A 23251-nucleotide genomic window follows, 5' to 3' on the forward strand; every position below is an offset into this window, starting at 1 on the left:
TATTATTTCTTTAAATAAATCCTTTCTGACCCCACACTGAACAGTTGTATAATGTCATTTCAATCACATTTATAAAAAATTGCAATATCCTAAAATGTTTGGTTTTTAATGGTCACCTTTGTCTCGCTAATTTCATAGCAAGTATTTTATGTATCCTATATACAATGGAAAAAAAATATCACAAAATTTAAGTTTGATGGCAAATGATGCAAAATAAAAATACTTTGTTTTTAAACCAAACTGATAAAAGTTTTCACATAATAAATATGTAAATCATGTTGTTTAGATGATCATAGTTCTTAAAAAGAAATTATCGACAGCCACACATTGAGACTTAATGAAATGGTAAATGTTTGTATGTGGACTGGAAAGACTGTGATTGAGCTGGCCGTCCGGATGGAGCTTGTACCTGTCATCTCGGCTGGCAGGCTGCTGTCCCACGGCTCTGTGCTGGGTGGCTGGGCTCTGCTTGGCTGAACTAGTGCCTGACGGCGGTCCGCTGTGTTCTGAAAAGTAAACAGGATTATCAGTGTGGCAGAAACACACACACAACTCCATCCCAAGTGTCACTTTCAATCCTCAAAGTCAAATACTTTAACAACCAGTCTGTTACAGAACAAAAATCAATATGCATTGTACTGCTTCCTTCTATCAGCTCATTGTTCAGCAGAATAATGAAGAGAAATGATATAGTGTCCTCAAACTAAAGCTTACCCTCCTCAGGCACCACCGTCAGGGTAACAGCATTCCCAGCTTCTTTGATGAGCTGCACAATGTCATTGTGGGACAGCTCAATAATTGACTGGCCGTTCACAGCAGAGATGCGGTCACCCACTTTCAGCCGACCGCAGCGGTCTGTGGGACTGCCGTCTATGATGCGACCAATCTTATGTGGGATAACTGAGGAAAGACAGAAATCAATGCTTATTTCATTTATACATCTTAGATATACTGACATACTAGAAGCACCACAAGATCTGAGATAGTGATAGCTGATATTTATAAATACATTTGATTATTCTCAAAAGGTTTACAGTGGTTCACATGACCAGGAAAAACACCATGCATTACACCATACACACACTATGCAATGAACATACAAAAAATAAATAAAACACAAAATTTGTTTCCACAAAAATAGTTTTTAGCATTGATAATATTATCATAAATGTTTCCATAACGGCATATTTTTGAAGGATCAAGTGACACTGAAGACTGGAGTAATGGCGGCTAAAAATTCAGCTTTGCATCACAAGGATTAAATGACATTTTAAAATAAACTGTAATATTTCACAATATTACTATCTCTTAGATATCACAAGGAAAACTACATTTTAAACTTCACAGCATAATTTCACAAATAAATCCTACAAATGTTCACATTGAGAGTTAATGGTTATAGCCATTATATTTGAATAATGCTTTTTGTTACAGCTCTGGGTTTATTACTGTAATACTTCACAGCTAAGCTAGCTTTGATTGTATTATTGTAATTGCATTGTACAGTATGTTGCCCCTTCAAGCGACTGGATGAAAGAAGGAATTTAGATTTCAGCCACATTTTCAACAACATTATGAGTCTGTGGTTGTAATGCAGAAGAACAAGGTGTGCTTTCGGAAGCTGACAGAAAAGTAGCAAAAAGCTTGAAAATGATGGTGGGGTGAGCTGAAGAGACACACAGAGACACACAAGAAGAGACCAATGGAAAAAAGCTTTGAAAGTAATTTCTAACCGCCAGGAGGAGGCTTGTTTTTGGAGGTGAGGATGACGAATCCGAAGCCCTCGTTGTCCTTGCGCTGAAGAGTGACGTCATAGGGCTGAGGGTGGCTGTGGCCGGACACCTCGATGTGGGGCGGTTTGGGTGAGCCGTTGACCAGCACTGGAACATGTGGGGCCTGAGGTTGACCATCATCTTCCTCTCTTTCTGCTTAAGCATATGCAATATTAAGTGTTTAAATGAACAAAGATTTGACAAAGATACTGTACAGTGTTATTTTTGTACTAATTCTATACATGACAAAAGCACAAAATGATTTCAAGACTTAAAAACAGAAAATTTTTAACTTAGATTGAAGTTGAAGTACTAAAATACATAGATATATATATACACACACACATTATATATATATATTTTTTATACATTCTATTTATTTATATTTATCACATTTACATATATATATTTTTAATATATATATATATATATATATATATATATATATATATATATATATATATATATATATATATATATATATATATATATATATACATATATATATATATAATTTTTTTTCTGCTTTATATTTTCTAAATTATATTTGATACATTTATAAAATAGCTTTATCAATTCTATAATTATAACTTAATTCTCCAAATCACAATGGGATTGTTTATGTATCGGTGAGGTGCAGATAATTTTTATTGTTCTGGCAGTTACTTGAAGTGTTTGGTCATTAGCAAGTAATACTGTTTTATATGTACAATAATAATCATCAAAGCCAAATTTCGCTATACTAGTGCTAATTTTAGACATCCACCTATTGACATTTTTTTTTTAATAGTTTGCCCGATTCCATCTGGGTCTGATGATTCATGAAAAAACAATTGGCAGAAATCTCTACCAATGCTCAACATGAAGTAAAACAAATGGAGAAAATCCCAGTGTGCTTTAACAAAAACTGAAAGAGAACATTATGTTGAAAAAGTGTTGAAAAAACTGCTATGAGGCATAAAGCCAAATTTCATAATGGCTTCATAATTGAAGTTTTTTTCTAAATTACCCAGTGTGTGTCTCGAGGCGTCTTGCTTTTATAGTTACTCAGTGCATTGAGTCATTGCTTTGTTAACCCATAAACAGTCTTCTGCTTTGACTGAAAACAGTGGTCATTAAATTTTGATTTTGTGGTTATTATTTTATAGCTCAACTCGGCCCTTTACTAAGAACTAATGGAGCAAAACGCTCACTTCTCACAGGGAGGACATCAATGTCAGATACGACTGAAACCTCTGGAGGATGTCTACAGCTGTAAAAACGTAAATGGCAAGCATGCAGTCATCACATACTGATACACAGCAGCAGGGTACGAACCTGGATAGGTTTGCTTTCTGCGCACAGTCAACATCACTTGCCCATTGCGTGCAGCATTAGTCATGAGCTCCAGAACTTGTTTGTGAGATTTGCCTTTGACGGGAACGCCATCAATACAGATGAGCTCATCTCCGGCCCGCAGACGGCCGTCCTTCTCTGCGGCACCCAGAGGAACAATGGCACCAATGTACACCTTAAGAGAGATGACATGGTTAAAGTTTACATCATTTTCCATTGTGACAGTATAGTGACAAATCAAAGCATGTCAACTCTCACTGGCTGATCTGGTCCTTCTCCACCCAGCACTCTGAACCCAAATCCAGTCTCCTGGTTCCTCCTGATAAACACGTCCAGTTCTTTAGTGTTGGCAGCTGGAAAAACCCCCCAGTAAAATGAATCGTCAGCAATACATATTTTGGTGTAAATGGCAAAACTGTTTCACATGTCCACTACCGGCTCTATAGACTCACGTTTGCTGTCCAGCAGGGCTTTAGACTTGAGGTAGAGCTCAGACGGGTCCAGTTTTGGGGAGTTGGAGCGGATGGCATGAGGAGGGAAGGGGAGGGTCTGGGGCCCAGGCTCAGCTGGACTGGGAGTTTCAGTACTGACGGAACTGGAGGCAATGTCCTGTTTCTGGGCACTGGGAATAGCTGGAGTGATCTAAACCAACAGATGGATAGACAGAGCAACAAACATTACCAAATATTCATCAACATTACAGCACTTCAATGAATAACACTATCCCAAGTACTATGCCAAACATGGGCGTCTCTCAATATGAAAGGGAAGGTTCATCATTCACTCCTCATCCTAATTAATGCCAATCCAAACCTATATGCATTTCCTTCAACATGAACACAAGCGAATGTTGACAACTAATGAGTTTTATTTACCATTGGCTTCCATTGTATTTTAGTCCATTCAATGAAAGTCAATGGGAACCAAAATGGTTCAGTTTAAAATATCTTCTTTTATGTAAGTCATACAGGTTTGGAATGACATGGGGATGAATTTTGGGTTAATTATCTCTTTAAATAGGCCATCAAGTCAAATGTCTTTTTTACTATTTATTAAAAACATTACATATAGATTAAAAGATCTGCTTAGTCATGTTCTAATCAAGCAGAAATGTCATTATTTTTTGATGCAGTCACTCAAAGAGTGTCCTTATGACTGAATACAATGCTATACAAGCTGCTTTGAGAGATAATTAGAGGACGTATGAGAAACACTTGTGAGAGAAGCCCAATAGGAAGTGCTCCTGAGGGACCTGTTGACTCAGCAGTGATGTTCACTGCAGAAACTCGTGTTTGCCTTCAAGTGATTCACCACATCCTGCTCTTAAAATAACATTATAGCGTTTGGCACTTGCTCCGTGAATAATGTACGACTGCAAGGAATGTGCTTCGCTGAAGAACCCAGAATGAGGCTGATAAATAATTCATCCTGTTTCATCTTCATCTCATCAAAATTCCCTGGTGTGTCTAAATTAAATCCCCAAAATTGAGTAATTAAAAGACATTTAGCGGTCTAACTTACAGGTTTCAGAGACTTCACGGGAGATGTCTGACCTGCAGGCACAAACAGATATAAAGAGGGAAATGAAAATTAGCAAGTATAGTACTGTACGTTCCAAGACTATATAATTAGACAGATTCATTTATTGCAGGAGAAATGCAATTCATCAGTTCATTTAGGAAATGTAAAATTTCTTTAAAAGTGTAGTGTGCCAGTTTTCCGTCATTAAAGACATCAAATGAAACTAGCATTTAAAAAAAGATTACAGAAAAAACGCAGGCTAGTCCATCATTGGTCAGATAAACAGATAGCCACGCCCCAAACTCATGGCATTGGCTGAGACAAAGTTGGGATAAAACAAATAGAATGTTTAAAATGACAGAAATCAACCTATAAATGGCTTTCTATAAACATCGTACAAGCTGGAGAAAGTATTTTAGAATTAATTGTTTTTCTGCACACTTCACTTTTAATACCAATATCAAGAGCTTTGCAAAATTTTAATCCAGTCAGCATCTGTCTCAATGAGAAAAAAAAAACTACTGTTCCAAAGTTTGGGGTCAGTATGTTTTGTTCTCGACAGAAATTAAGAATTCTTTTATAGCAAGAATGCATTAAATTGATCAAAAGCGACCAATAAATATTCAAAATGGTACGAAAGTGCTGTAAACCTGAACGTCTATTCAAATCCTGAAAAAAGTATGTTTCCACACATAAATGAAGCAGCACCATTGTTTTCAGCAATGATAATAATAAGAATTATTCCAGCAGATTAGAATGATTTCTGAAGAATAAAATGCATTTTTTTATATTAAACTTCATAAAGTACTTTATTTTTTATCAAATAAATAAAGCCTTGGTGAGCGTAAGAGACTTCTTTTAAAAACATAATAATAAATAAATAAAAAATGTACATGCCTCAAACATTTGAAGCAAACAACAACAACAACAAAAAAAAAAAAATTAAAATCAAATTTGTTCAATCCTGAAGCTGATTTTCAGTCTAGTAGTATATATAATTAATACAGTGAAAAACTTTATAAAAAATCAACACTAGCCACTGAGAGGCAGTGTACTCCACAATGCATTTACATATACTGGAGAAATAAATGAGAAGACATCATATATACACAATAGAGCATGATGATCTGTGGCAGGCATGTTGATGTACAGTATGTGTGTGTGCATGATGAAGCCTGAATGTTAACTGATACGATTAACTGATTAACTGAACGATACCTATGTAGAACATCCACATCTGTGGTACGCTGCTCTTTGTGCAGATTCTGAGCATATAATCGTGTTTGTATAAGTCAGAGAAGAAAAGCTTGCTTATGAATTCGCTTGACCTTTTGTAGCCACAATCCGCTGTCTGCGCTGTGACAGCCGAAACTTGGATGTCAGTTAGTGAACACAGAACCTGATATTTTCACTTGGGCTCCAGACAAACCACAGACTAGATGCAATATAGATCTGTGTGTATAGCTGCTATGCGCCCGCTGCTGTGCATGCAAATACAGGATTCAGTTCAATTAAAACATTGTTGGGTTTTTTTTCTACGAGTTCAGGAGAAACTTTGATAAAGTGTCCACAAACCACAGCAGCACAAACTGAAGTTGTAGAGACTTTGTACTCAAATGAAGAGGAGTAATTAAGAATGACGTCACTTTATTTCAATTACTTTGCAAATGAACTTTAATCACCCCAGTAACCTGCAGTACGGAGATTGTGCAATCCATTTTTGGTGTAAGCATGAACGTTTTTTCCTTCAGGCGTTAATGGTATTATAGTGATATACAATGATCAGTCTGACTAAAATGTGAGAATCTTTTATCTGCAAACACCAGTGTCTATCTCTTTGAGCTCTCACCCTCCTTGTTATGTCTCTCGCTTTATTCTTCTCCACACATTTTCAGCTTACATAAATCATTTTAATCACAACTTTATCTCTCGGAGTTCTTCTTTAAAGGGATAGTTCACTAAAAATGAAAACTCTGTCATCATCATTTACTCATGCCATCCCAAATCTTTATGACTGACTTTCTTGTGTGGATTGCTAAATTTTTGTATGGCAAAAAATGTCATTTTTCCAACTGAAGAATGCATGTCATTCAGGTTTGAAATGTTATTATCATTGTTAACAAAAAAAGAAAACTATTAAATGAAAAAATATTAAATGAAGAGTAAGTTTGGTTTTAGTTATTTTAAGTTGGTTTTAGTTATTTTTTTGTTATATAAATTGGGGATAAACTTTAATAAGCTTTAACGAAAATTTTAATTGTTGCCTTTGCAACTAACTGAAATAAAATTCAAGCACTACAATTATTCAAATGTGACTGCCGACCACAAAACCAGTCATAAGTTGCATAGGAATAGTGGAAGCAATAGCAAACAATACATTGTATGGGTCAAAATGATTGATTTTTCTTTTATGCCAAAAATCATTGGGATATTAAGTAAAGATCATATTCCATTAAGATATTTTTTACATGTCCTACCATAAATATATAAAACTTCATTTTTGATTAGTAATATGCATTGCTAAGGACTTAATTTGGACAACTTTAAAGGCAATTTTCTCAATATTTCGATTTTTTGCATCCTCAGATTCCACAATTATCAAATAGTTGTATCTCTGTCAAATATTGTCCTATCCTAACAAATATCAATGGAAAGATGATCGAAAACATGACCCTTATATTTGTGGTCCAGGGTCACAAATGGAAATAAAAAAATAAACTAACCCTAAAAAAAAAAAATCTGCTATAATGTATGATGTGCTACTTGCCATTTATATTAATATTAATTTTTAAGTATTTCTATTCAACATTATTTTTATTTCAGTTTAGTTGTAGTCATTTCAGCTTAATATATTTCAGTTAGTTTCCCAATCAACATTTCAAATTTTAATTTACCTTATCAAAGTTTATGCATAATTTATATAACAAAACAACTAAAACCAAAACAAAAATGTAAATATTAAAAAAAAAATGATGAAAAAAAAAAAAAAAACCATCCGTAGTCATGTCAACATACAAAGCTGTCACACTATGGATGTCCCGAGTTCGAATCCCAACTCAAGGGACTTTCACAAGCCTGCCCCACTCTCTCTGCCACTTCACTTCCTATCATAATAAAAGGCAAAATGCCAAAATAAATCTTTAAAAATAAAAAAATAATACTAAAACAACACTGCAAAATAATGAAAGAATATTAGTTTTTGGATGAACTATTCCTTTAACTGTCACTAAAGCCCTGCAATGGGATGCAGTCAAAGTAAATAGGAGGTAACTGGACCCCAGGTCAGACTCTCTCCATCACTCACCTCCTCTGAGCACCAGGACGTTGACCTCGCTGCCCATGGGCAGGTCTTTGAGGATGTCCACCACCTGCGCATGGGTGAGGGTTTGTACGTTCTGCCTGTTAATTTCCTTTATCACATCCCCCTTCAGCAGACCTCGGCACCACTGCGCGTCCAGAATCATCTTCACCTTCTGGCCCAGTGGACAGTCTGCGATGGCGAAGCCGAATCCGCTCGGCCCCTTTACCAGAGGCACGCTGACCAGCTCGGGCTGCAGCAGGGTGGTCTCTCCCGCCTCTGGGTAGCGTCCGTTGGGCATTGCTGCAGCTGGATGTCTGCCATCGGTGGTCATGTAATGGAGGTCCTGCACGGAGGGGGTCCCGTCTAAATGAATGGGCTGCCCGTCCATTCCTGGCAAAGCAGTTATGTCTCCCGTGCCCTCTTCGCTGGAGTTGGTGTCCTCTGGCAGCGGGTATCCACGACACAGGACCATATCCACATACTGATTCACAGGAATGGACTGGAACATCTGGACCACATCTGCATGGGTCTTACCCAGCACGCATGTGCCATTTATGTCCACTATAACATCACCTAAACGAGAGACAAAGAAGAAGTATGAATGAAGCAGCTGTTCCAAACCCTACTAGACAGCATGGTTAGGAAAAGTTATAATGCCTTGAAAAATATCTTGTTTTGGCCATCATCACATGATGTGCCCAATTAAAAAAAATTACATTTATTTAGTACTGACAAATTGTTCAATCTGATTAAAGTCCAGAACTTTAACTTCAGATTCAAGATTTAACATTAGCTTCAATGGGAAGTCGTGGCCTAGTGGTTAAAGAGTTTGACTCCTAACCCTAGGGTTGTGGGTTCGATTCTCAGGCTGGCAATACCATGACTTAGGTGCCCTTGAGCAAGGCACTGAACCCCCAACTGCTCCCCGGGCGCCGCAGCATAAATGCCCACTGCTCCAGGTGTGTGTGTGTGTACTTTGGATGGGTTAAATGCAGAGCACAAATTCTCAGTATGGGTCACCATACTTGGCTGTATGTCACTTTCACTTTTCACTTCACTTTAATGGGAATCATTAGTCAAGTTTCTCATGCACTCTCAGACTGTTGGATACCTTGTTATGACCAAAATGGCCAAAGGCAGCGTTGAATTTATCCTTCACACATAAGGCATTCCCAGAATACAATGTGACAAGCTCATTGAAAATGACATTTATTCAGTACTGAAATATTCTTAATAAAAACCAAGTGCTTTGCATTTTTTTGTTATGTTATTTTATTATTATTCATATACTATTGGAGTATTTGTTCATATTTTAAAATAACTTTTCTTCTAATACTTCCACTTTTCATTAGAATTAATATCAGTTTTATTAATTTTAAGCATTTAAATTGCTTATATTTTAGTTTGTTGCTACAGGCCCCAAAACAACACCTTTTTTGCACTTTTTTGTTTCTTACGGTATGCATTCCTGATGCAAAGTCTGTTTCAAACAGTAAAACAGCTATTTCTGGACAAAATATAAGGCAAAATTGTACCCATTTATACATCACTTTCATAATACATTTGCATTAACAATTTTTTGTTTCCAGTACCGAAAAGTATCAACAAAAAAAGTTTATAGTTCTAATTAAATAACAATTACATCCGATATCTGTGTGTTATGCAGTTTGTTTAAGTTATGCAACATTTGTATTTTTGAAGACTGCTGTTTGTGTGGGACGCGAGTGACCATTATAATTGTGGTCTTTATAAAGCCTTTTTAAATTAGTCTTTAATAAGAATCCGTTTTAGTAAGCATAGTGTCTTTGAAGCTATCTGACTGTATATAAAGACAACAGGCAGCAAGACAAACTCTGTCAGATCTGGAACATGGCCATTTTGTCGATTTGAGCACAAATACAAATCCTGTCAGTGTGTTTAAACTGTTAATTTTGATTCCAGCATCGAGAGCTGTCTTGGCTCCTTCTGTTCTGTTCATGGGGAGTGTGTATGAGTATGATATAAAGTGATAAAGAGGCAGTGCCCATGTAACCATTACTCCAGCTAAAGTCAATGATCCGCTCGGTTGGTGTAGTCTATCTAATGGGAAGTGTGTCTATTGATCAATGCAGAGGACGTTGGGGGATTCCTGCATCCTTTTCTACTCCTGACCAATCAATGGCATCCTTCCAGGTTTGCTTCACTTCTTGAAAGTCACCATTCTGCTAAAAGACACCCAGCTGCTTATACAGTAATATTGGCACGGCACACACAACCTGTCAAAGTGCTGCAAGCATCAATATTTCATTCAGAAGATCTAGAGGCCAGGTCTACTGCTAGACATGAGGTTTAAGTATGAGTTTAGATATTCTGTTAACAAAACATAAAAATCACAAGCACTGACTGAAATCATCAGTTCCAATTTGTTTGCCTGACTTTAGTCTAGGGTCAGTAAGACTTATTAAATTTGTTTTTGGAAAGAAATAAATGCCTTTAATCAGCAAGGATGCATTATATTAATCAAAAGTGACAATAAAGACATTTATAATAAAACAAAAAGATTTCCATTTCAAACCAATGCTGTTCTTTAGAATTTTCTATTACTCAAAGAGTGTTAAAAAAATCACTATATATCTCAGTTTCCACAAAAAATATTAAACCGCACAAATGTTTTCAAAACTGATAATAATCAGAAATGTTTTCTAGCAGCAGAATGATTTCTGAAGGATCAAGTGATGCTATAGACTGGAGTAATGGCTGATGAAATTACTGTTTTTATTTTATTTATGATTAAACAAATGCAGCTTATCGGAATTTTGCCCATGACTATCTATTATTGTCATTTCAACTTCTTCAATTAGTCCTGCCCCCATAAAAATGAAACAAACTGCTGCTGGCTGTTTCCATGTCCATCAGTTAGTATTTTCCTATCTAAGTGAGCTATTCTTGGCCAGAATAATCATAAATGAGGACCAGATTTTATGCTGCAACAAGTCTTCAACACAAATACCAAATTAACAAAAACAAATAGTGAGAATCCACAATTACGATTAATATTTTGCCAGGTCTAAAAGAGACTCATAAACAGCCCTCTACGGCTTTTTTCATAGCTTGTTGACCAAACAAAAGAATTTGCATAAAGAAATAGGATGCAGATGAATCTGCCCTTCAGCATGCCTCTTTGAGCCAGCTGAAGCATGTTTATTGCACCGCGCTCAAATCCAGAATTAAATGTATATCTTGGTTAAACTGTTTTACACTTCTATGTACAGACTGCTGTCTCCAGGGAGTTGAAGTATACAGGCAGTTGTTTCTTCACATTGTAATGGAGGGTAGTGAGTGTTAATGTAAGTGCTGCAATTATCGCCAAATGCATTTCTGCAGGAAAGCCAGCTCCCCTGATGCTCACCCACTGATTCTGGTTTATTTTATCGCTGTCTACGCGATCCCGCTGTGGGCACTTTCACAGGATTATTTACTTGGAATCTAGTAACCCGGCAATGCTCCAAGAAATGGATGTGGCATCCAGCAATGCGCCACATATGGTACCATTCGAGACTGCAGCGATAAACACCAATGATTCAGGGTGTTACTGTGCATAATGATACTTGATGATGGCCTATCATCATTCATAAAATAAGCAACAAGTTGCCTGAGAACTTAATGAACATAAGCCGAGTGGATTTACCCGAAGCGATTTTGTTATCGTGTGCAGCGGGTCCATCTCTCAGGACGTTCTTCACTTGAAGGAATTCATCTGGTCGGTCTCCACCGATGATGGTGAAACCAAAGCCCTGAGGGCTCTTCTTCAGAGTTGTGCGCAAGATAGCACCCTGCAGCTGAGATGGGTCCCGTGTGAATCCCCTTAAACCAGTTTCATCTAAAAGAGGAAATATAGAGAGTGTCTGTGAGACTAACCATTTAAAGCTTGTTTACAAAGCAAGACAAAGAGTGTGTACTTCTAAATGAGCTGTTCGTATAGAAATCTCTACAGTTTGTCAAAATGAGCGAAGTTTCCTTTTGAAGTCAGCATGAAACAGAAGTTGTGATAGTCTTTTCTTCCCTACTGTGACATATATGCGGTGAAATGAGGCAAAAATAGGGTGGGACTTAATTAGGCCCGTGGGGAATTGATGGGATCGTTGTCGTTTGCTATCACTTGACATGATGTCCTGTCCTCGTGCAGGTAAATATGCCATTAGCGAAAAGATTTCATTGCAAGGGAATAGGTGCAGTTACTTTGATTTAAGTTTATGAGGGCATATGAATAACAAAAACAGTGATGTGCACTGATAAATTATTTATGCTAAACATTAATATATTCCATAAAAAAAAACAAAAATTTGACTTTAATCAGAACTGTTCCTGCAGTGCTTCTTACTGTACTACTGAAACAATCACAAAACAGGCTGTGAATGAAACCGAGTACCGTGGCACAGAGAGAACTAGAGGACAGGAGGGTGGTCTGGACTCCATTAGTCATTTGCATTGAATAATGCAACAGAGAGAGCAATAGAGAGAGTAAAAGATACATTACTAAATGGGATTGTTCTGTATATATCCGCATACACTTCAATTAATTATTGCAGTCCATTCATTACTCTCTTCCTCAATTACTCTCAAACCATTTCCCCTCACAGCAGCACATTCAGAAGTGCTCTGGTTAGGAACTTCTAATTAATAACCACTAAGAAACTGCTCAAGCAACATTTGGCGATGTTTTCATCTGATAAAATGTCCTTGGATGGGCTGATAATCATCCCTTTTTTAAAAAACAAATTTTTGGGGTCAGTGAGCACATGCAAATTTGTCAAATGTATAAATTATGTTGCCATGGTGACCCCTCCAAGATGGACTACTATAAATAAACTTTAAACACTGACATAAACATGATGTTTAAGGATGCTGCAAAATGAGTAAAAATTTATTTTGTAGTATTTTGTGGTCATTTTTACGACCTAAAACAGTTTTTAAAATGTTATTACTTAAATGCTTATTCTTGAATGGTCATTTTATAATATTCTGAAATATGATTACAATTGAAATAACTTTCTATGTGAATAGATTTTAAAATATTATTTATTCCTGTGATGTCAATGCTGAAATTTTAGCATCCATCCTCAGTCTTCAGTGTCACATGATCCTTCAGAAATCATTCAAATATGCTGATCTGCTGCTCGAGAAACTTTTTTGTTTTGTTATCATCGATGTTGAAAACAATTCGAACAGTGGAACAGAAAGTTCAAAAGAACAGCATTTAATTGAAACGGTCACTTTTGATAAATTTAAGACATCATTGCTTTATACAAATATTAATCTCTTTCAAAGCAAAAACCTTAATGACCCCAAACCTTTGAATGGTACTTTATAAAACAATAACTAACAATACATAAATAAATAAAAAAAACATTAAAATGATAGCACGATAGTTTTGAAATGATGCACAATAGTTACTTAACCAATGATGATGCTTTCCAATTCTTGAGAGGAATATTGCACATTTCCGAACTCCATTCTACAATTACAGGATATTACAAACACCCCTGGAGGACTGTGGAAATGAGGTGTAGAAAGTATCCATTAAATAAAAGAGCCAGTTTCATACTGCTCAACAAGCTATGTGAGGCGTAACAGCACTGAGCACTTACATCAGATAATCTACACAGAGTTATGAAACAATAGAGACCGCAAGTAGCACTTTACACTTTCACCTGTTTGATGAATAATAATACAGCGAAAAGGATGGCTGCATTTTCAGTCTTTCGAAACTGCATAAGCTAAGTGTGTTTCATTTTTTTACAAATGGTTTGAGTGTCTGAATATATGCTTCTTCCAGTTTTCTTAATTCTCTCATCCTTTACTCACTTTTATGTCATTCCGAATGAATTTTGGGTGAACTATCCCTTTAAGAAGAAGGTGTTCAACACTGACTCTGAATCAGTTCTAAACGGCAGATCATACACTAATTACAGACATTTGTAACCCAGCCAGCGGGTTTATTTTTTTCTTGTCTCATTTGAGAGTGCCAGCAGCATCAGATGAGGCCACATCAATCTCATTAGGAGAGCAGGGATTTGCATAACAGCCACATTGAGGAGTTGGACTGGCCCTATGAAACGGATTATGGTGATTGTAATAAGCATGGCACACATTTGAACTGTGGGCCACAAGTGCATGTGAATTGGTTGTTGGACACAGGTACAAACATATCCATCCTTGCATATTATTAGATTTATCACTCCTGTTTTCACATTCAACTGGTGTGGGAATTCTGGGAAAAGAGGGAAAGTTGATGTTTACGTTTATCTTATTATGCATCTTATGTATAAAAGGGCCACTGTTTCTCTCATAGGGCGAGCGGATTATGAAATGTCAGAGTATAAATAAAGATGTAGTATGAGTGCTATATACATACATATATGTGAGTATGTAGAAAATGACCTAAATGCACAAGCGGCAAGAGCTAAAATAGTTTTATAATTGCTTGAGTATATGAATAAAACAAATCAAATGCATGGATTTTGTCATTCCTATCATGATCGTTAGTAGAATTGTATAGTTATGGTTCTGATTTCGGATTATTCTCTGCAAACACTGCATGACTGCATTATATTTTTGTCCCTCCTCTCTGTCCTGTTCTCAGCTAGGCATCACCATCCTCTCATTAAAGTGTCTTGGCCAGCTAACAGAGCATAGCGTGGGGGGGCTGCGTGCGCTTTCTCTAATGAGACAGAACAGCGGTCCACTGCCAGCCTTCCAGAGGGGATAGGAGGACAAAATCAACGCTCAGAGGACAGAGGAACACACAGGAGACAGTGACGCTCTGGGAAGCGAAACAACAAATAGCCTGGTGTAACCTTGAACAACCTAAATCCAAACTTCCAACAGGAGAGAATAGTGTGGTATTGAGCCAGGCAGTGTGAAGGTAAACCAGCATCCATCACTAATGGCTACTAATAAAACTGCTAAAAATATGAAATTTCAAATTTGGACAAGCAGAATTATTAGAAAGAAACCTCATCCATGATAAATGATGATAATAATCTATATATCTATGCATGCAGATTGGGACAAAACACGTGTTTGTATACACCAGGTGTAAACTCGTGCTCTGAAACCTGAGATGTAAGCAAACACCTACTGAAAACAAGAAAAAAGCTCAGAGAAAAACAGCAAATGAAAGAGACCGAGCTACTGCTGAATGTCACATTAGAAGACAGAACAAGGATGTTTAATGTTAAGTCAATAGTGAAACACCAGCTACGAAGTGGAACGCGTGCATAAAAATACAAAAGCTGGCGCAGGTGAGCGTAACCGAACAAGTACACGGTCACACATAAATACACACACAGATGGTAAAACACACACACGCTAGCTGACAGAATCGCTGCATAGGACGAAAGGAGCTCTGAGCCTCTGGGATTATTAGAGATCGTATTAACCACAGATGTTGATTATGTTCTTCTGATGGAAATGATCTGCCGCTGCTTAAACGAACACCTGAGCAGCTCGTGCATCTCTTATTTTCGAAGCTCGGTTCTCACTTAAACCATGTCTGAACCAGGGGTGGCATGATAAAGCATCAAGAAATAAATCATATCTGTTCCATGCTAATCTGAGTTTATGTCTCAGCAAATTAGGACCTGGCAAGATATTCTAACGTTTGGTTGGTTTCAATGACTGGGTCTGCATCGCTGAAATCACACTGGTGCAAAATCATGTGGTTCCTTCACTTTTTGAGTGAGGACAGAATAATTATGTGACAATGTCATTGAAAACAGTTGCTCTTGTTACTTCCTGATCTCTGTGGCAATTATCACTCCCTGATCTCATTCTCACTGAATTGTTTCCTATCACCATTGCCAAAAAAAAAAAAAAAAAAAAAACTGCCTTAGGTGTTCAGGTTGGACTGCTTTGATGGGGTTGTATGTTAATATATTTTGGTCAGGCAACTAAAAACCTAAAGTCCTTTTGAAAATGCATCAAATTGATCAAAAGTGACAATACATTAACATTGTTACAAACAAAAAAAAATATATTACAAGCAAAAGCTTAAATATATATATATTAAATAGTTTTCACAAAAATATTAAGCAACAAACAGTTTACTTCCGACGGATCATGTGACACTGAAGACTGGAGTAATGACTGCTGATCACAGGAATAAAACTTTTAAATAAATTATAATAAATAAAAACTGAGGTACTAGGAAATGGGGAATTACTCAGAAAAAAATGTAGAGATTTACTTAAGGGCGTTGGTACTGCTCCCGCGGCTGCTGCTATTGGCTGATTGGTTGGAGACGCGTCCTGGCTGAGTTTCTTCTTGGCTTCCTGCACTGGATTCTCAAACTGAGTCTTCTGGTTGATGTGGCTGAAGGAAAGAGTGAGACAGTCAGTGCAAAAGACCAGAGAGGGCAGATACAATGACGTACACACTTGAACAAACACTCAGAGTAGAGAACATTAGCGATGCTTATCTGTTTATGCAAACGTAGTCTTTGTAAAAGACAAAACCGAAGAGTGAAAAAAGGTAAGGAACTGTGTTCTCTTCCTGTTTGTCGTCTGCTAACCAGGCAGTCACATTTTTCTTTACCACAGACATTTGGTAAATGAACAAAAAAAATAAACAACATACTGAGACAGAAACTCGGGAAAATGACATGAACTGGTTTGACTCAGGAAGCACACATCCCTTTCAATAGAAACTATGAGAAGACTAGATCAAAGACATTGAACACTGGAAAAGTATTTTAGAAGTATTGATATCAATAAAATCAATATCAATTTCAGAAAGTATTTCTTAAAGTATATTTTTCTTAACTTATTTACAATGTTTTGTTAGTTTTAAAATAAACCTCACTAGATTTAGCTAGAAAAGAAGAAGGGAAAAAAGGTACCATAAATTTAAATTTGGATAAAGTCCCAGAAAACATATTTTGAAGTTAATGCGAACTGTTCTTACTTCCACAGTGTGACATTCAAATAAAACAGGATCTTTGACAAGATATTAAAAATACAATAGGACTCTTTTTCTTCATTGAGAATTGATTGGATGGTAAAAAGAAGGTGTAAGGAATAAGGAATAAACAAACTGAGTTTGTGAAAACAATGCTTAAAATAGCTATTTAGTTAATTGCTAACATTATCCAATAGTCTGTGTACCCTAAATGACATCAGGGATAATAAAAGCTGTTTTGATTAAATATTACAAAGACAAATGATTAAGACAAACATTTTTTCTTTTGTAAAAACCATGCAGAGATGAATAGTTTGCAATAAAACTAGGAGAAGTGTATTAACAAATTCAATTGGTAAATGCCAAATTTAGAATTGCTCTATAATAAGGATGTTTCTACTGGAAAATAAGACAAAAACCTTGATCAAGATTTTTTGTTGTTATTGTTGTTGTACTGAATCTTTTCATGACCTTCTGAAATGATCAAATAGCACCGCAAAAACACACTTGATTAAAAGTGCCACAGAACAGGCATATTTCCAACCCATCTGTAATTGCTGCAAGCATACACTCTCCTCTACAACACGCATATTTGTTTTCTTGTTTGTTAGCTGCCGAAATGAATCAATATTACCTTGGCAAGCCTTTCCAGAGACACAAGCTTCACAGCACATGCGTTTCCTCTGTAGAGGTTCAGGCTCAGTGCTGGAGTGTGTTGTTTTATCCCTCCCACCCTACAGGTTCACAGAAAGTGAAAAAAGCAGCTCGTCTGCATTGTGTTACTTGGCTTTAACTGTTGTACCTGCCAGTCGTGACTGCACCTCAGGAAGGCTTTTAACAGCCACGGATCCCTCACAAAACCAGTCGGCGTGCTGCGAATTTGTAGAAGAAAGGTACTGTTTGTGCTTTTGCTGTGGGTGACTCATGCTGAGACTTATCCACCCAATCCACAGAGAGCGAGAGACTGAGTGCTCTCATCTGACTGTTGAAGTTCTGATAATTCAGCCAGAGAATAATGAGGCACTGTGCCAAGCCATATTTAAATCTAAAACAAAACAATGTTTTGTTGACTTCCTTGCATAAATATCCTGGCACAGTGGGGACTGACCTTACGCAAAATAAATGCCATTAAAATCAAATCCTGTATCCGCTTCCGAAAGCCCTCGAGTCGGCTGTCCTGTCAACAACTTCAATATCCCACAATGCTTTGAGAGCAGAAAACGAGCAAATCCGGCCAATGTAATGATTGAGAGGTCAAACTAATCAGACATCAATAACAGAAAAAATATTAATAAACTATATCTTTTTAAGATAATCAGGTGTTCAGAAAGAAGTCATTGTGATTTTTTTAAATTGCATATTAGTATTAAATCATACAAAAACAGCAATGTGAGTGAACTTAAAGAAAATATTATTTAAAAACTTCACTTCATTATATTGTCATTCATTATGGATTGTTATGTATAAAATGTATAATATATTATAAACATAATGTAATATTTATCTCATTATTGTTTAATTACAATAATATAATATAATATAATATATAGAATTTTAATTAAACTACATTAGATGAACAAATATCTCATAATTAATTTTTTCCTAATTTTTAATTTATTATTTTACTCTCTTATTCGATGAATGCAGCCATATTTGGCAAAAAGTATTTTTTTTATATATATATTCAAGTTAAAAATAACCATTTCAATGTTTTCTGGACACGAGATGCTAGTATTCAAATCTGTCAAAGATGATGCTATATATAGTGACTTGGCATTCTGACATCATTTACATAACAAATAAATCAACTCATATAAAGTTGTATTATTTTCATAACTTAGTGATCTATCTAACTAAATGGGGAAAAAAGTAAAAGAAAAAGTGAAGTGAGCAAACGGAAAACTTAAATATATAGCAAATCAAGATACTGTGGACAAAAATGTGCCATCCATCATTCTTACTAGACGATAAATGATATGAGCATACTCACTCCACATAATAAGTCCCATACTGCGGGTCCTCAATCTTCTCCCAGCCATACGGAAGCTCTGCAGAGAATCAGACAGGCATTTCAGAGACAGCTAGAGCAGATGTAAATCAGCCATGTGCTTGACACCAGGGGGTAGGATTTTCTGAAGGTGAATTTCTGAGAAGCCAAACAGCAGCTAGGTCAAGACGTCTGGCTGGATTTACACGCGTGTTTGGGCGGAGAGGAGATCAGAAGGCTGAGCGGCAAGGAAACGCACGGGGTGCAGGTATTAGTAAGCTGTACGGAAAATGACTTGTTATCTTTCCCTGTGATGTGAGAGGTGTGGGTGCCACCAGCCTGACACGGACGTACATGCCCATTGCAGAAAGTGGTGCTGGGAAAGCTTGTGTGAGATGACACTCTGATGGGCTCTCAGCATGTCTCCTGTGAGCCATTAGTCAGACGGGCCGGAGAGAGACAGGCTAATGTCTCACGGCTCAGCTCGGGTCTGTTTACTCCTATGTGTGATTCATGAACAAACTCAGTCTTACCTCCATCATCGCATTTTTCAGGAGGCTTGGCTCTCTTTGCTAGTCGTGGGTCGAGCCAGGTTGTGGTCTTGGTATTATGGCTACACAGAGAGGGAAAGAAACATTAGTAAACAAACACCTGAAAGCCTTTTTGAGAATGGACGGTCCTTATACTGGAACGCATCTGTAGCTTAACAATATAAAACTCATAAAACAACAGAAATATGACTAGAGCTCACTGTAACAATGCAAAAATGACACAATCAGTCAATAAAACTGCTCAACGATTGCTAAAACCAGGTTTTTTCCCCCATATTTTCAAAGCAGTGGTTTTCAACCATGTGTACACTTGGCGGTACTTGGGGGAAAAAAAATTGTCAAATGATAAAAATAAATGATCATACTTAATCAAATATTATAAAAGTGAATCACATTCATGTTCATTTTTTTCAATAATTAGGGGTCCAAAAATCTGAGACCATTTGTGAATTTTTTTTATTATAAATTCTTATTAGAGCAGTGAATTTTAAATAAACTTTATATCGAGGTTTTAAATAATGTAAAATATAATAAAGAATGTTGTGTGTGTAAGTATATAAGATAATTAAATTAGTATAATTTGAAGAAAACTAAAGTCCTTTAAACTTTTAATAATAAAATAAAATAAAATAAAATAAAAAGAAAATATAGATTACAAGGAGGAACACTTTAGCCAAAGATACTGTGCAGATAAAAAATGCCACGGATTACATTAAAATATTAACAATACTTAAAAAAAAACACTTTAGTTGTCTCTGCAGAGGAGAGGACTCTACTCCAAAAGCAAATGTGTTTAAATTCTGAAATATTCATGACAAGGTGCAGCTCTTCCTCCGAGTCTCATGCAGGCAGACACGTGTGTGGAAGCAAGGCCCGCTGGGAAGGCTCCATTTAGCCGACTGTTTGCATTGTTCATGGAATGAAGTATTGATTCGCTGTGTGGACAGCAGAGATGCTCGGTTAAGAGCTGCGACCACAGGCACAGGTAATGGACACTGAAAGGAAGAGGTTGGCAAAACTCTAAGCTTAGCCTCAGCGTCAGCATGCAAGAGAAGAGCTGCTTCAATTCCCAGCGGTCACTCGAGCTTGATGTGTCTGCAGGAGCTGGAGAGCTGCTGTCTACATCTGGGCTCGCTTACAGTAAATCATAGGAGAAATTTAAAGATGGTGCCACAAATTGTTTTCAAATTTGCTAAACTTCTGCATGGTCCATAAACTTCCCTTCTATACAGTATACTAAAAGTGATATTATTCACAAATACACAGTATACATAAAAAAGGAGGTGAAAAAACCTGGATGACATTACTTGTATTGTGCTGCTTAATATTATTGTGGAAACCATGCTACTTTTCCCAGGTATTTTTATCAACAGAAAGTTGAAAACCACAGCATTTATGTAATTTTAAACTGAAGTACATATTATTGGATGATGGTAAAAAGAGAAAATAAAAGGAAGAAAAAAAGGGGAAAAAAACCCGCCTTCATATCTTGCTGTGGTTTTTAATAATTTTCAAATTACCATAGAAATAATTTTGGAATCATATAAGTGGCATTTTGCAAATATATTTTTGTATTGTACTTTTACCTACTAAAAAAAAAAAGACCTGATACACAAAATTGACAATCAAGCAAATTAAATAGCAAATCTGCAAATTGCACTGACATCAAAAATCATCTTCCATTCATTTCTGCAAATGTAGCTGTCCATATAAGAAGAGCAGTATTTAATCTGCACTGCATTCAGTGGGCACAAAAGAACAGATTTGGCTTATTTATGCTTATTTATCTTTTGAAAAAGTAAAATTAAATGACTGAAAAATGTGCTATTTAAAACATTAAAATAAATAAATAAATACATAAACCTTTAAACACATGCAACTAATCAATTCCAGGAATAAAATTTATATAAAAAAAAAAAAAAAAAAAACAGTCCAAAATGGCCAACCCTAAAATCTGATAGGCTGACAGGACCTAGATCCAAGCAAATGTCCTACTTGGCAAAAAGGACTTACTCTATAAAGTAGACCATGCCCGTCTCCGTATAGGCCATCTCCCAGTTCTTGGGCAGAGGCTCCTGGCTCTCATCACGTGGCTGCGTGTTCCAGTTGCGGAAGTCCATGCTGCTGCTGGACTGTGTGTAGCTGGGCACAGCTTTCCTCCACTCCGGTCCCTCCTTGTGCTCTGTGAGTGGAAAGAGCAGAAAGCCAGTGAGACTTTGAGAAAGAGGTGGGGAGAACACACAGGAATGGGGAGTAAAACATACTTTAACTCTCTGTAGCACTGCAGAACGAACTTTCCAACCTTCTCAAGAGACGGAGAAAAACGGAAAGCGAGAAACAGAGAGAGAAAGGAGGCAAGCAACACGAGCCACTAGATTTGCATGCCAGTACTGATGTTCAGAGAGACGCCTCTCGGGCAGGGCCAGAGCCGGACAACACTTCCGTGAAGCTGATATGTGTCACATACACAAATGAGCAAGTGCGTGAGACAGACAGTCTGCTTGCGCATCAGAACACAGGCAGAGATAGTGTATGAGGGGGAAAATGGAACCCTCAAATGTTCCATCCTTCAGTTTAAAGAGCCAATTGTCCTTCTGTTTACTCTAGAGCACACGTGTTCCTGTAGCTCGACTCTTATGATTAAATATGGTGCTACTGTAGTCTAGGGCTTGATTCACAGGAAACATCACATAATGATAACATGAATAGGCTATGTAAAATATTTGTATGTATAAATAAATATAATTTTATATCTAAACCACTGTTCAAAAGTTTAAGGTCAGTGAAATATTTCTTTGACAGTACTCAATACTTTTATTCAGCAAGGATGAATTAAATTGTTTTAAAATACATTTCTTAATTGAAAAAAAAAATTGTATGACATATATTTTACATGTAATATATATATGTACATTACCATTCAAAAGTTTGGTGGTTGGTAAGTAAGTTTTTTTTTTTTCAATTAAGAAATGTAATTTTTTTTAATCTATCTGTCTATGTGTGTGTATATATACATATATATATATACATTTATCTTAAGTATCACTGCAATAGGATCCTTCAATGTAGCTGCTTATATATATAGCTCTAAATCAAACAGACAGAAGCTATACATGTACTCACAGTACCTATTAAACACATACAACAGCTAAATACATATAAAAAAAATAGCAGCGGGTGTTATCACAATGGCAGACAGAGGAAAGCATGCCTGTGTTTATGTCTGTTTTTGGATATACTGGTCTGACAGAACATGTAAACAGGAGGTGAGATGATGGAAAAAGTATATGTTGTCATTAAACGGCTTGATATGCTTTTGCTGACATAGTCACGATTGAAGCCCGTTCGTCGGAATGATTCGAGTCTGTCGCCGGGACGCCAACATGTGTGGCAGATGAATCAGCACTTGTTGTTCTTCTGCCGTAACCATGGCGACACCATTCATGACAAAGGCAGAATCAGAAGCTCCACCATTCAAAAGCAAATATCATAAGAAGCTTGTGCTTGCGTCCGAACGAAGAAAGAAGCTGAACGCGATGATAAACAGAAGGGAGAATGTGGGACTTGAGTGTTCACAGGAAATAGCGTAACGGGAACAGATGAACACAATGTGCTGCAGATTGAGTGTTGAAAGTAGGACGAGATGTTGTGTTATGGTGAAACCTAATGGTGGAGGTTTGCTTCCACACGCGGCTGTGGGAAAAACAGCCATTCAGCCCTTACAATTGAGCCCTTCCACACAGTTATTATAAAGAGTGTACATTAAATAGTCTGAGGCTGTATCTATCACAACGGGCCTTAAGGATGTAAACTCAAACATTACAACTTCACTACAAAACCAAGACTA

General features: G+C 36.7%; 1 protein-coding gene across 4 annotated transcripts in view; it reads right to left on the bottom strand.

Annotated features, from left to right (window-relative positions):
• magi3a (membrane associated guanylate kinase, WW and PDZ domain containing 3a) overlaps positions 1 to 23251 on the bottom strand; it is a 120609-nt gene that overhangs the window by 8781 nt on the left and 88577 nt on the right. For 3 of the 4 annotated variants that reach the window (XM_052595040.1, XM_052595039.1, XM_052595042.1), the window contains 13 exons: positions 21418 to 21586; positions 19387 to 19466; positions 18857 to 18914; positions 16157 to 16281; positions 11597 to 11788; positions 7933 to 8502; positions 4629 to 4660; positions 3560 to 3749; positions 3366 to 3460; positions 3090 to 3282; positions 1734 to 1925; positions 715 to 900; positions 410 to 506 (listed from right to left, as the gene is read on the bottom strand). In XM_052595040.1, coding sequence (XP_052451000.1) covers positions 410 to 506; positions 715 to 900; positions 1734 to 1925; positions 3090 to 3282; positions 3366 to 3460; positions 3560 to 3749; positions 4629 to 4660; positions 7933 to 8502; positions 11597 to 11788; positions 16157 to 16281; positions 18857 to 18914; positions 19387 to 19466; positions 21418 to 21586 — 2179 coding nt within the window. The remainder of the gene's footprint in view (positions 1 to 409; positions 507 to 714; positions 901 to 1733; positions 1926 to 3089; positions 3283 to 3365; positions 3461 to 3559; positions 3750 to 4628; positions 4661 to 7932; positions 8503 to 11596; positions 11789 to 16156; positions 16282 to 18856; positions 18915 to 19386; positions 19467 to 21417; positions 21587 to 23251) is intronic. The other variant, XM_052595041.1, reaches the window with a different exon arrangement.

This window comes from Carassius gibelio, chromosome B23, assembly GCF_023724105.1.
Source record: "Carassius gibelio isolate Cgi1373 ecotype wild population from Czech Republic chromosome B23, carGib1.2-hapl.c, whole genome shotgun sequence".
NCBI lineage: Eukaryota > Metazoa > Chordata > Actinopteri > Cypriniformes > Cyprinidae > Carassius > Carassius gibelio.